At 56.8% G+C, this 10,319-nt stretch overlaps 2 protein-coding genes across 2 annotated transcripts in view; both read right to left on the reverse strand.

The window, feature by feature from the left end:
* SLC35A2 (solute carrier family 35 member A2) overlaps nucleotides 1-1,571 on the reverse strand; it is a 10,172-nt gene extending 8,601 nt beyond the window's left edge. Inside the window, exon 1 of the mRNA XM_025213667.1 lies at nucleotides 1,535-1,571. Within this exon, the coding sequence (XP_025069452.1) occupies nucleotides 1,535-1,571 (37 nt within the window). The remainder of the gene's footprint in view (nucleotides 1-1,534) is intronic.
* A 227-nt stretch (nucleotides 1,572-1,798) lies between these two features.
* Nucleotides 1,799-9,892, reverse strand: OTUD5 (OTU deubiquitinase 5). The gene is made up of 8 exons (XM_006032010.3): nucleotides 9,746-9,892; nucleotides 7,971-8,035; nucleotides 7,417-7,573; nucleotides 7,007-7,155; nucleotides 5,205-5,390; nucleotides 4,144-4,348; nucleotides 3,338-3,451; nucleotides 1,799-2,060 (listed from the first exon to the last, which is right to left on the reverse strand). The coding sequence occupies exons 1-8, from the start codon at nucleotides 9,780-9,782 to the stop codon at nucleotides 1,939-1,941; spliced, it is 1,035 nt and encodes a 344-aa protein (XP_006032072.1). The 5' UTR covers nucleotides 9,783-9,892; the 3' UTR covers nucleotides 1,799-1,938.
* Nucleotides 9,893-10,319: the final 427 nt, after the last annotated feature.

The raw sequence follows: 10,319 nt of genomic DNA on the forward strand, positions 1-10,319 counted from the left end.
GCCCCCCCGGCGGTCGCCGCTGCCATGGTGGCACTTGCCCGGGCCCCAAGCGCCAGCGTTGCCACCACTTCCGCATTCTGCGCTTCCGCTTCCTGCGGGAAACAGGCGACAAGCGAGAAGGAGCACCGACCCCGGCTAGAGAGGAGGCATAGTTTCGGGGGGAGGGCTAGAGCGGAGTCTGGTGTGGAGGACTGGGGCTCTCACCCTAGAGTCTGGTACAGGAGTAGAGTGGGGCCTCACAGCTGTGACCAGAAAATTGGGGGGTCTAGAGCGCAGCCTGGTGTGGATGACTGGCGCTCACACTAGAGTGGAAGAGAGTAGAATGGAGCCTCGCGGGGGAACGGGTCGAATGGAACCTGGCTTGGAGGACCGTGGCTATAATCATAGAGTCGGGGCGGCAGCTAAAACAGGGTCTGGCGTGGGGGACCGCGGCTGTGACCATATCGTGTACGTGTGGGCAGCCGGGTTGATAGGGGTGTGACTGAGATAGAGCAGAGCCTGTGAGCATGGGGAACAGTAGAGTGGAGCCCTGCAGCTGTGACCATAGGGTGAGAGTGACATGCTGCTTGGAGAACCGCAACTGTGACCATAAAGTTGGGTCTGGCTAGAACAGAACCTGGCATGGAGGATCATAGTTTTCACCGTAGAGGGCGGGGCTGAGTACAGTCCTGCGTGTAGGACCCTGGCTGTGACCATAGAGCAGAGAACAGGCTGGGCAAAGGGGAGCAGGCACAGAACTGTGCCTCTCACCGTAGGGTGGATGGATTATAGGGATTCCTGGGAGACCACATCCATTATCATGAATAGCAGCAAGGCCTGGGTTAGAGGACCACCCCCACCCTGTCACCTGAGTGGAGTGAACTAGGGGGCATCTTGCTGGGAGGACTGAAGGTGTGACCATAGAGTTGAAAACTGATAATTTGAAGTCCTCTTGTGACCTGCCAACACAGAGTAGGACAGCTCAGCTCAAGTGGACCACCCTTGGAACATAAATGAATAGGAGCTGCCTAGAGAGGAGCCCTCCTGGAGAATTGTGACTACCACCAGATAGATGATTCAGTTACAGTAGTACAGTGGAACCACAGAGTATGTGGGTGGGCTGGCTAGAGGAGCCCTTCTGGAGGACTGTGACTGTCACCAGCATTGGGGAGCAGGAGGTAGTACCTGGAAAAATACATAGCAGCACTGGGGGCCTAGACACCTAGGTTCTCTAAGGAGTAGGGGTCAGGGTGGAGCTTAGAGTAGGGAGAGGGCTCTGAGCCCAGATAGTTGTGGTGGGAGGAAGGCTGAACCGGACACTTAGGTTCTCCAGGTAGACTGGGGGCTGAGGCAGGGTCAGAGCAGGTGAGGCTGGAAGCCAAAACACCTGGGTCCCTCTGCACCAATAGATGGAAATGCCACCCCCCTTGTGACTAGTCATGGGGGAATCCCTCTGGGCACCCACAGGATTAACAGGGTCCCCAGGCCACAGCCCTTATAAAGCCTTGTGAGGCAGCTCCCACATGGAACTTAGGCCCTTCCCTCTCAGCCCCACTTCCAGCCTCTAGGGGGTAGGCACTGTAGGGGGCCATATTCCCCACCCCCAGCACAATACAGCCACCTCTAGAGTGAAAGAGGCCAGCACAACACAACCTTGCCCCAGATGAAGCCAGCTATGGGGTAGGGCATTTTCCCCCTTTACCCCCTCCCCAATTCACAGGGGGGATCCCCTCCCCACATCCACCCATGACACAGCAGAGGCCAGGCCAGACACGGTGGGTTTCTCTTTCCTTTGTGGCGCTCATGGGGGGTTGGGGGGTCTTTGTTTCTCTTTATCCAGGATAATTCTCTTCCCAACATGCAGCGACAGCTCCAGTCTCTGGGGGAGAGGGAAGGGAGCAGGGGGAGAAGAAGGGGTGCAGGTGGCAGTGGAAGGGGGGAGGGGGCAGTCTAGGGGCATCAGCTCTTGTCAGCAGGGCTGTCTCTGTGCAGGGTGCTCTTCTTGATGGTCTCCAGGTACTCCTGCTGTGACACGGCCAGCACCGATGCCAGGATCTCATCGTCTTCCCAATCATGAAGGCCTGAAGGGTGGAGAAGATGGGGGATGGTACACAGCTGAGTAGAATGGCTCCCAGGATAGGCTAAGAGATGGCCAGCTTTGGGGTGGAGTGGCTGGGAAAAGAGTTAGGTAGAACAAGGAAAAAAAACTGAGGCTGAGATGTGGCCAGCTTTGGGGAGGACTGCCTGGGAATAGCTGAGTATCACAGGTTACAGGGAAGGCACAGATACAGCCAGCTCTGAGGTAGGGCAGCTGGGGAACAGCTGAGTGTAATAAGACCAAGATGCAGCCAGGTCTGGGGTGAAACATTTTGGAATGGCTGGGTATAACAAGGCACAATAGAGGCCAGGATATGACCAGGTCTGGGGTGGGGAGCCTGAAAACAGCTAAGTATAATAGCCTACAGGTAAGGCCATGTTGCAGCCAGGTCTGGGGTGCAGCAGGTAGGAAATGGCCAAGTATAACACCCCACAGAGAAGATAGAGATGCAGCTGGCCCTGGGACGGGATGGCTGAGAATGTAACAAGACCTAGATGCTGAGATTCAGTCTGGTCTGGGGTGGAACAATTGGAGAACAGCCAAGAGGCCAAGATGCACCCAGTTCTGGGGAGGAGTAGCTGGAGAATGGATCAATATAGCCCTCTGCTCTCCTGCGGGGGAAATAATGTGCCCAGCTCTGGGGTAGACTGGCTGGAGAACAGCTGAGTTTAGCAAGGCAAATGAGAGGTGAAATGCACCCAGCTGTGGGGAGGAGCAGTTGGATCAGCTGACTATAGCTCCCTACAGGGAAGGCAGAGATGTGGCCAGCTCTGTGGTAAGGCAGCTGGGGACCAGCTGAATATAACAAGGCAAAACTAAGGCCGAGATGCAACCAGCTCCAGGGAGAGGCAGCTTGAAACAGCAGAGTATGACCCCTCCCCAGGGGAAGGCTGGGATGCACCTAGCTTTGGGAAGGAACAGCTGAGTATAACCAACACAAGAGGCTGAGATGCAGCTGGCTCTGGGATGAAGCAGCTTTGAATGGCCAAGTATATAATGCTCCACAGAGAAGGCCGAGATGTGCCTAGCTCTGGGGTAGAACAGCTGGAGAAAAGCAGAATCTAACGGCATCAGTGAGGTTGAGATACAGCCTATTCTGGGGAATAATGCCCAGTATAACCCCAATCTGGCAGAGCCGAGATGTGCCCAGCTCTGCAGCAGGGAACAGAGCCCTTTCTCCCACCCCCATCAGTCCTAGCTGCTCTGAAGCCTTGCCCCCAGCTCCAAATCCCTTCCCTTCTCCCCCCTAGAGGCACTCACCGAAGGCGGTGGGGGACATCTGCTGCATGATGGCACGGCACTCCAGTGCAGGGTACAGGGATACCAATGGGGGGGTAGTGCGGCCCCCTGCAGCTGCCAGCTGACTGCTGGTACCTGTGGGGGGGGGAAGCTGAGCAGTAGGCCCCTGTCCCCATTGCCCCCAGGAACCCTGAGCTACCCCAGTGAGCTAAAACACTCCCACAGTCCCAGCAGCCTCTATCCTAGCCCCGACTTACTGCCTCACATCCATCACCCCAGCAGCTCATAGCCCCGCCCCACCCCATTCCCCCAGCAGCTCACAGCCTGCCCCCATTCCCCCAGAACTCACACCCCAGCCCCCACACCCCATAGCTCTGCCTCGCATTCCTCCAGGACCTATATCCCTGCCACCACCCTATGTCCTAGGACCACCTGCATTCCCCCAGCAGGACATAGCACCACCCTATCTTCCCAGTAGTGCACAGACCTGCTCCCATAAGCCTTGCCTTCATTGCTCCAGAAGATCATAGCTCTGCCCCCAAGGACTCGTAGCTCCACACCACTCAATTCTCCAGTGCCACCCACATCTCCCCAGCAAACCATAGCCCAGCCTCTATGACCTATAGCCCTGCCCCATTCCCCAGCAGCCTGGAGCTCGACCCTTATCCCAGTTCCACCTGCCAACAGCTCCTGCCCCCTCCTCACTCTCAGACCCCCAGCAACCTATCACCTTGCTGCCAGGACCCATAGCCCCTCCCTCACAACATATAACCCCTGTCCCCATCTCCCCAGCAGCCCATAGCCCCATCCCCACCCAAGCCACCTACCTGGAGCGCAGGGAGAGGGTGGTTTAGGGGGACCGGTGCCAGGTGAGGGGGGCTTGCCAGAAGGGGGCACAAGCTCAGTGTGCAGCCCTGGGTGCTCGGGGGAGGGGGCGGCACTGCGCTGCCGAGGTGAGCGCCCACTCCACTCCTCAGGGCCCCCTGCTGCTGCTGCCGTGGCTGAGCTGCAGGTGGCACTGGCCTTGCGTGGCTGCAAGAAACTAAGGGTTAACAGCAGGCTCTGCCACAACCCACAGGCCCCACCCCCTAGGTCCAGGAGCCACTGGGATGCTGGAGTTGAGGGGAGTTGATGGGGATCAATAGGAAATGGCCTAGTATAAGGTGCCAAAATGCCACCAGCTCTGGGGTGGGACTGCTGGGGAATGGCCAAGTAGAACAGGCTGAGATGCAGCCAGCTCTGGTGTGCCACAGCTGAGCATAACAGGCCAGGTTGCAGCCAGCTTTAGGGAAAGCTGAGTATAAAGAGGCCAAGATGCAGCCAGTTCTTGGGGTAGGGCAGCTGAGTATAATGAGGCATAAGAGGGAGAGAAGCAACCAGTTCTTGGAGCAGAGAGGGACAACCAAGCCTAAAGGCTGAGTTGTGCCCACCTCTGGGGAGGAACATCTAGTAAATGACTGAATCCAAGAGGCTGGGATGCAGCCAGCTCTGGGGAAAGCAGCTAAGTACAATAGGTTGAGTTGTGTACAGCTCTGGGAAGGAGAAGCTAGGGGAATGGCCGAGTCTAATGGGCTGAGATATACCCAGCTCTGGATGCAAATGGCCCAGTCAAAGAGGTCATGGTGTGCTGAGCTCTTGAGGGGAGCAACCAAGCACAACAGGCCAAGATGCACCCAGCTCTGGGGTGCAGCAGCTGGGAAACAGCTGGGTCTAATGGACTGAGATGTAGCCAGCTCTGGGGGGGTGGGAAAACCGAGTCTAACAGGATACAATGCATCCAGCTCTGGGTGGGAACAAGCCAGGATGTGCCTAGCTCTCGGGGGAACAGCCAAACATAATGGGCCAAGATGTGCCCAGCTCTGGGGAGCTGTGGCAGGGAGGGGCTCACCTGGCGCGCCTGCTTCTCCTGGTCGCGCAGCCACTGCAGGTAGGACTCACGAGCCACCTGCTCCTCAATGGCCTCATTGGTGGCCTCCCAGTCAGTTGCCCGCTTCTTGTCCTCCAGCATCTGCTGCTCAATCCATGACTCCTCCGATGTCTTGATGGCATTCTTCATAAGCGACTGCTCTGCATACTGGGGGGAAGCAGGGGGTGGAGTTAGCCAGGCAGTGGGTGGAGCCAGGGACTTCCACCCGGAGGGTGAGGCACTACCCCACCCTACAGCACCAGTCCTCACCTGCCTTATGGCACCTGGGCACCTAGCCACACCTCTAAAGCACAGGCTCCACCCCCTGGGTCCATGGCCACACCCATAGGACACACAGACCTGCGTCAGTAGGGACACCCCCATGACCCTGAACATACCCTGACCAGGCCCTTCCCTGTGCACCTGGCCATAGCAGCTAGACCAGTGGTTCTCAACCTTTTATGTACCAGGACCTCCTTGTAAACATCAATGGCCAGTCCCGATCCAGTACCCCTCACTCCTGACCCACTGTGCCCTGCCACCAGCCGCTAGTGTGTGGGACAAGGGCCCCCCACCAAGCAGCCCCTTACAGGCTGGAACTCTGCCAGTCTGCAACAGAAAAGCCATGTTTTTTTTTAAGCATTCCTGGGGATAACTGTTCTTCTGGCATAGTTTAGTACCCACTGAGGTGTTGCGGCTTAAAGCCCACTTTATGGAAATGGAAGGCTCCTCCCTAGCTTGCTTCTGCGGCCATGTGGCTGAGGGCAGGCAAAACTTGGGGGCATCAGAACCCCAAGTCTGGACTTGGGCCTGTACGTAGTACGCCAACCAAAAGACTTTGGAAATAACTAAAGCCTTTGGTGGGGGTGGAGGATGTTTGCTGGTTGTAGGGCCACTTATGGTTCTGGGCTGACTTTGGACTTGATTAGGCTTGGAACATGAAAAATTCCTTTAGAAAAGGTTTTCTCCTTTAAAGGAGAATCCATTTTTAAAGCCTGCTCGTGACCCTTCCATATATTTTTGTGATCCAGTTTTGCATCATGACCCATGGGTTGAGAAATGCTGCCCTAGAGCATTACCTAGGGGTATGCCTACACCACGCCCTGCACCTCAGGAGCAGGGCTGGGGCAGGGCAATAGCAGGACTGCAGAGATGCTGTGCTGCTGCTACTCACCACCCACCCACTCAGCATCCAGCCACTCACCACCCCCTCCCCAGCTCCACATCCAGCTACTTGCCACCCCCCCAGGGGTACACTTATTAAAAAGGGGACCGCAAGAGGTACATTTATTTTAAAAAGTTGAAAACCCCTGCCCTAGTACATAGGTCCTCCCCCTATGTCCCTGACCATGCCTCCAGAGCACAGGCCCTGTCCCCCGTCCCCTCCAACCCATGTCCTGACCGTGCCCTTTGAGTGCAGGCCCCATACCTGGGGAGACACCATGAGATAGAGATGGACCCACATCCTGAGCTCAGGCCCCACTCCCTTCTGCTACCCTAGCCACACCTCTTTACATAGCCCTGCCCCCAGCTTGAGGGAGGGTGGGGAGAACCACCCCTTGTCATAGCCCTGCCTCCCCAGTATAGCCCTGCCCCCTCAACCCCAGTAGGAAGAGGGTAGACAGAGCTCTGACTTATAGGGAGAAGGCAAACAGAACTCTATCCCAGCATAACCCCATCCACCCACTCGCACACCCCAGCACAGCCTCGCCCCCTGAGTCCCCTCAACTTGAAGGAGCAGCAGGCTGAGCCCCCCCCCCCCAAGTCTGGCTCTGCCCCCTCACCCCGGGCTTGTAGGCAGGTAGGCCAAGGCCAACACCAATGGTGGCTTTGTTGGGGTTGACAACGGAGTTGTAGTGCACGTTGCGGTGGTAGCTCACACGGATTGGCTCGTCCTCGTTCTGCTGGATCCCATGGAACGTGTTGATGGGCTCTGGGGTGGGGGCAGGGGGAGCGCAAAGAGGAGGGGGGCATGGGAATGGGACCCAGGCGTCTGGGCTCCTGGCCCCTCCCCGGCAAAGAGGGGTGTCCAGGCTCCCAGTTCTCCTAGGGAGGAGAGAACTCAGTTGTCTGTGCCTCCCACCCCCAGCAGGGATAGAACCCAGGTGTGCAGCCCCCAATCCCTGTAGCAGGGATGAAACCTAGGCATCCAGCTCCCTCCCATCCCTGCCATAGCAGGAGGCATCTAGGGCACCTGTGCCATACTGGTAGACCTCCACAGGGCGGTTGTACATCTCAGCCATGGCCTGCATCTCGATGTGGTTGCCATGGCAATTGCTTTTCCGCTTGCGGTTGATGTAGGTGGTGAAATCCTCAGTCACATAGTTAGAGAAGTAGTCAGCATTCTTCATCTGGGGGCAGTTGGGGGGGAGAGAACCTAGGCATCTGAGCTGCCAGCCCCCCTGCTCTCACCCCCCAGCCCCCACTCCCCTGCTGGAGAACCCACATGTCTGGGCTGCCCATCCCTGGTTATATAATCCTAACTGGCTTCCCTAGAGCTGGGAAAAAAACCCAGGTGTCCAGACAGCCAGATCCACCCTGCTCTAATGCAACAGGCCTCCATTCCCCACCCCCAGCATCAGGATGGAACCCAGGAGTCCAGGCTCCCAACCACCCCGCTCTCACATCCCAGCCCTACTGCCCCGCCAGAGAACCCAGGAGTCCTGGCTGCACACACCCTTTGCTCTCACCCCCAGGTCCTCCCCATCCCTCAGAGAACCCAGGTGTCTGGGCCCTACCACCACTCACCAAGTAGTCCATGCAGTGTTTCCGGACCACCTCATGCATGTCCTGGTCACCATATACCTGGTCGGCTGAAGTGGCGGGGAAGGAGAAGAAGCAAAGGATCATGAGATAGGGCCCAAAGGCATCCCTCCAAGGGAGGGCATTGCTAACTAGAATGCTGACATGGGGCCCGACTGATAGCCCATATACCTGGGACCTCTCCCTGCTCTGGGCAGGGAAGTAAGAGGGTGGTTGGTGGATGGCAGCTGGGAGCCTGGACACCTGGGTTCTCTGGGAGGGGAATGGTGGCTGGTGGGTTGGATCATAGGAACCCAGACACCTGGGTCCTCTTGGCCTGCCTCTGAGCGCACACTCCTCTCTATCCTGCTGCTAAGTCAGAGAGGAATTTGCTGATGCACCAGCACAGAGTGAGGGAATCTGCTGAGTCAAGGGGGAAGGGATCTGCTGAATCAGAGAAGGTCCAAGATGCACCCAGCTCTGGGGTGAAGCAGGTGAGGAATGGCCAAGCATAACAGGGCACAAGGAGGGTGAGATTCAGCCAGCCCTGGGGCAGGGCAGGTTAGGAACAGCTGAATGTAACAGGGCAAAAGAAAGGAGAGATGCGCCCAGCTCTGGGGAGCTCTGACTAGGGAACGGCTGAGTATAACACTATAATGCAGGGGTGAGCAAAATGCAGCCTGCCAGGCCATTCTATCCAGCCCGCGGGGCCCTTAAAAATTTGGAAAATTAATATTTATCTGCCCCTGGCTGCCTGTCATGTGGTCCTCGATGGCTTGCTAAAACTCAGTAAGCAGCCCTCCGCCCAAAATAATTGCCCATCCCTGCTATAATGGGAAGGCTGAAATGGACCCAGCTCTGGGGTGGAATGGCTGAGGAACAGTCAAGTATAACAGTATGAAGTGGGGGCTAAGATGCATCCAGCTCTGGGTTGTAGCACCTGGAAAACATCTGAGTATAACACTACAGAGAGGGCTGACATGCATCTAGCTCTGGGGAGGAACAGATAAGGAACAGCAAAGTGTAATGTCATAGAGAGAGGGCTGAGATGCACCCAGCTCTAGGGTGGAATGGCTGAGTATAACACTGTGAAGGGGAGGCCCAGATGCAGCCAGTTATAAGGTGGGCCAGCTGGGAAACAGCTGAGTATAACACTATAAAGGGAGGGTTGAGATATGTCCAGTTCTGAGGTAGGGCAGGTTAGGAACAGCCAAGTCTAATATGGCACAAAGAGGGAAAGATGCACCTAACTCCGGGTAGAACAACAGAGTGTAACACCACAGAGGGAGGGTGCCTAGCTCTGGGGCAGAGTGGCTGAGTATAATGCAAGAGAGAGAAGGCTGAGATTCACCCAGCTCTGGGGTGGGGCAGGTCAGGGATAACCAGAACAGCAGAACAGTGCACAAAAAAGGCAAGATGCATCCACATCTGACATGTAAGGCTGGGGAACAACAGAGTATAATACTATGAAGGAAGAGCCCAGATGTGCCCAGCTCCTGGGTAGAGCAGGGCACAAGGAGGGCAAGATGCAGCCACCCCTGGGGTCAAACACCATAGAGGGAGGGCCAAGATGCACCCAATTCTGGTGTGAAGCAGTTTAGAAATGGCTGCATATAACAGGACACAAGGAAGGTGATATGTGCCCAGCTCTGGGGTTGGGCAGTTGAGGAATAGCTAAGTATAACACTGCTTGGTTTCTAGCCCCACAACTCTGCCAGGGGGTCAGACAGGGGGAAGCAGATAAGGGGCTGGGGTGCAGATGCAGGGTAGAAGCCACTCACCCACAGCCCGGAAAAGACAGGCCCCATCTTCCTTCATCTGCTTGATAATGAAGCCTTTCTTTTCTCTCAATGCCTTCTCAAACCTGTGCTCCTGCTGGAGGCAAGAGGGGTGGAGTCAGCAACTGGCCAAGCCCCAAGACCTGCCCCCTGGACACCACCCCCACAAGGCTGCCAAGCTCCGCCCTCAGTGGCTCACACCCCCATATACCCCACCAGGGTCCCAGAGAGAGACTCAAGCACACAGGGAGTCCAGAGTCTGGGGCCCACCTCCCCTTGCCCAGCATCAACACCAATGCAGATACCCAGCATCCAGCACCCCCACCTGCATAGACACTGAACCCAGGGTCCCCTCCCTAACCCTGGCACACGCATGAAACCCTGGTGTCCAGGCACCCCCAGTCTCAGAACCCAGGTGTCCAGCATCAACATTCACACAGAACCCAGGCATGGGGGGCAGCTATACCTCAGCTGCCCCTCCTCCATCTCTGCTCCTCCCAGATCACACAGGGCCTACTTCACCCCAGAGACCCCTCCTCTTCCCTCCAGGTCACAAAGGGGCCCCCACTTCTCCCCT

This window comes from Alligator sinensis, unplaced genomic scaffold, assembly GCF_000455745.1.
Source record: "Alligator sinensis unplaced genomic scaffold, ASM45574v1 scaffold137_1, whole genome shotgun sequence".
Taxonomy (NCBI): Eukaryota; Metazoa; Chordata; order Crocodylia; family Alligatoridae; genus Alligator; species Alligator sinensis.

Coding starts and splice junctions, on each gene's coding strand:
- OTUD5 (XM_006032010.3), bottom strand. CDS start 9,782: ATGAAGGAAGATGGGGCCTGTCTTTTCCGGGCTGTGG. Junction 7,156..7,416: donor GGTCTACCAGTATGGCACAG/GTGCCCTAGATG, acceptor CCCCCACCCCAG/AGCCCATCAACACGTTCCAT. Junction 5,391..7,006: donor TACCTGCCTACAAGCCCGGG/GTGAGGGGGCAG, acceptor GCTTCCCCCCAG/TATGCAGAGCAGTCGCTTAT.